Here is a 2,033-nt window from a genome sequence, read left to right as displayed (position 1 = left end):
GGATATTCAAGTTGAATTATACCATACTTTTAAAGCTGATGTAAATGTTTCATTAAATTCTAAACTCTTTTTCTTAGAAAATATGATTACGTTTGGTATTTCTTTGTTCTTGGTTCATTTGCATAGAACTGTACATATCATACTATATAAATTAAAAATGTAACAATATTTCACACAATTTATTCTTTTGACGACGTCTGATCTGGGGCAGATGCAGGATTTGGCTGTAGGGGGTGCGAGTCCACACCATCTCAGCGCCAAAATGGTTGTGGGTAAGGCATGAAAATTTTAAGAATACGAACCCAGAAATTGCACTTTCATAACTTTAAAATCTAACTGGTACTGGAATTTATATAAAAAATACAACAATAATCCATTTATATAAATATAATTTGGCAAGGAGGGGGTGCGATCTCCTGCATCTGCCCAAGCTGAGAAATCAAATCTTGATTTTTAAAATTGGTATTGCTAGGAAAACTGTGGCTAATAAATTCTAAATACAACAGAGAACATAACAAATAATTTTACTGTAAACAGTGCATCAATGGGATGGATAAATGCTTTAAATTTAAATAGAGTATGATTAATGAGTCAATATGGCCAGTGAATGATGAACTGCATACTGTATATATACAAGACTAGATTTGAGATAAAGTTAATAATTGTTGCTATTCAAGTTGCCCAAAAAAGGATTTGGAAACATGTTGGGATGAAGCTGCAATTGCTGTGGTTGTGCTGGCACCATTCTTTCCAATACAGCCAGCAACCGCTCTTGGTTTCTTTGGGTTGTGGCGAAATAGTTCTGCTGTAGCTTTAAACCTTCATTAAACGTATTATGCAGAGAGCTTATTGCTGCTCTTTCCTCTTTAGCAATTTCCTTTACTTGCTCCATTTGCTCCTTCATTGTTGACTTCCAGAATCTATTATTTTCCCTCATCTGGTCCTTTAAATGCTTTGCAAGTGACCTAACATTTTGTTCACTTTTGGGCAGCGTACCAGTGTTTCTTCCCTTTGCCACTAAAATATAGGAAAATTTGTGCTTTTATTATACAATATAGGAATTATTGCAAAATAAAAATATAAAATTCATAGGGAAATACAGTATAAAGAAATTACCATACATATAATTTAAAAAAAAACAGATAACAGGGTAAAACAAGTTGTAACTGCTCTTGGGCTCGGAGCAAGTTTGGTGTATAGAGGGCGTCTTTGGTCAAATCACACAAACGCGAACAACAAGGCAACAATACGACCATCAGTTAAACAATCTCAACTTTTATTTTGTTCCAACCGTGTCTGTCTGACTACCTTTCGTTCATTCGATCGTTTGTTCGGTGACTAAATACAAGAAAATATAAAAATTGACATAAAACAATATAAAACAAGTAAAAGAAAAGAATTATTAAATCTCAAACAAATCGAGGAATCTTGCACATGTTGTAATTGACACATAACACGAATTCCCTCATTCATATTAACATCATTTGATGTGTAAATCACATATCATCATCAAGTTCCATATTATCATTTCACTTCATTTACTAATCATAGTAAGATATCGTTAATCACGATAGTGTACGATACACTCTAAAACATCAACCTTTGAATTACAAACAATTACTTAACATGTTAATCAGTAATATGCATAGAACAAATCCTTACGTGAATATGACCGCTCTAAGCCTCAAAATTCATGTCAATGTTCTCCCTTTCATTATCTCAATTCTGTAACAATAATCAACGTAAAATACGATAGCAATTTTATCTAACTTTAACATAACACATTGCTAGATTCATAAGAAACATGTCAATTAAAATGATCAAGAAATCATGATAAAATATGTTTAATTCTTCTTTAATTAATACACATAGTTTACTCCGGGTGGTTCAACAATATAAAACAAAGAAAGCATTCATATGTCTTAACAAAGGAATCTCTCAAGTCATGAAGATAAGCAGAGATCCAAAGTTCTAGTCAACCAATCAACGACCGTAGTGCATATCACAGAACGATCTGGCTCTTATTCACATCT

At 32.7% G+C, this 2,033-nt stretch overlaps 1 protein-coding gene across 1 annotated transcript in view; it reads right to left on the bottom strand.

The window, feature by feature from the left end:
• Positions 1 to 655: 655 nt before the first annotated feature.
• LOC117104699 overlaps positions 656 to 2,033 on the bottom strand; it is a 13,391-nt gene continuing 12,013 nt past the window's right edge. The window contains exon 5 of the mRNA XM_033245582.1: positions 656 to 1,017. Within this exon, the coding sequence (XP_033101473.1) occupies positions 656 to 1,017 (362 nt within the window). The remainder of the gene's footprint in view (positions 1,018 to 2,033) is intronic.

The sequence above is a fragment of the Anneissia japonica genome, unplaced genomic scaffold (assembly GCF_011630105.1).
Source record: "Anneissia japonica isolate Jap-2015-1 unplaced genomic scaffold, ASM1163010v1 scaffold287712_len2945570_cov188, whole genome shotgun sequence".
NCBI lineage: Eukaryota > Metazoa > Echinodermata > Crinoidea > Comatulida > Comatulidae > Anneissia > Anneissia japonica.
This window is presented reverse-complemented; position numbering and strand designations above follow the sequence as displayed.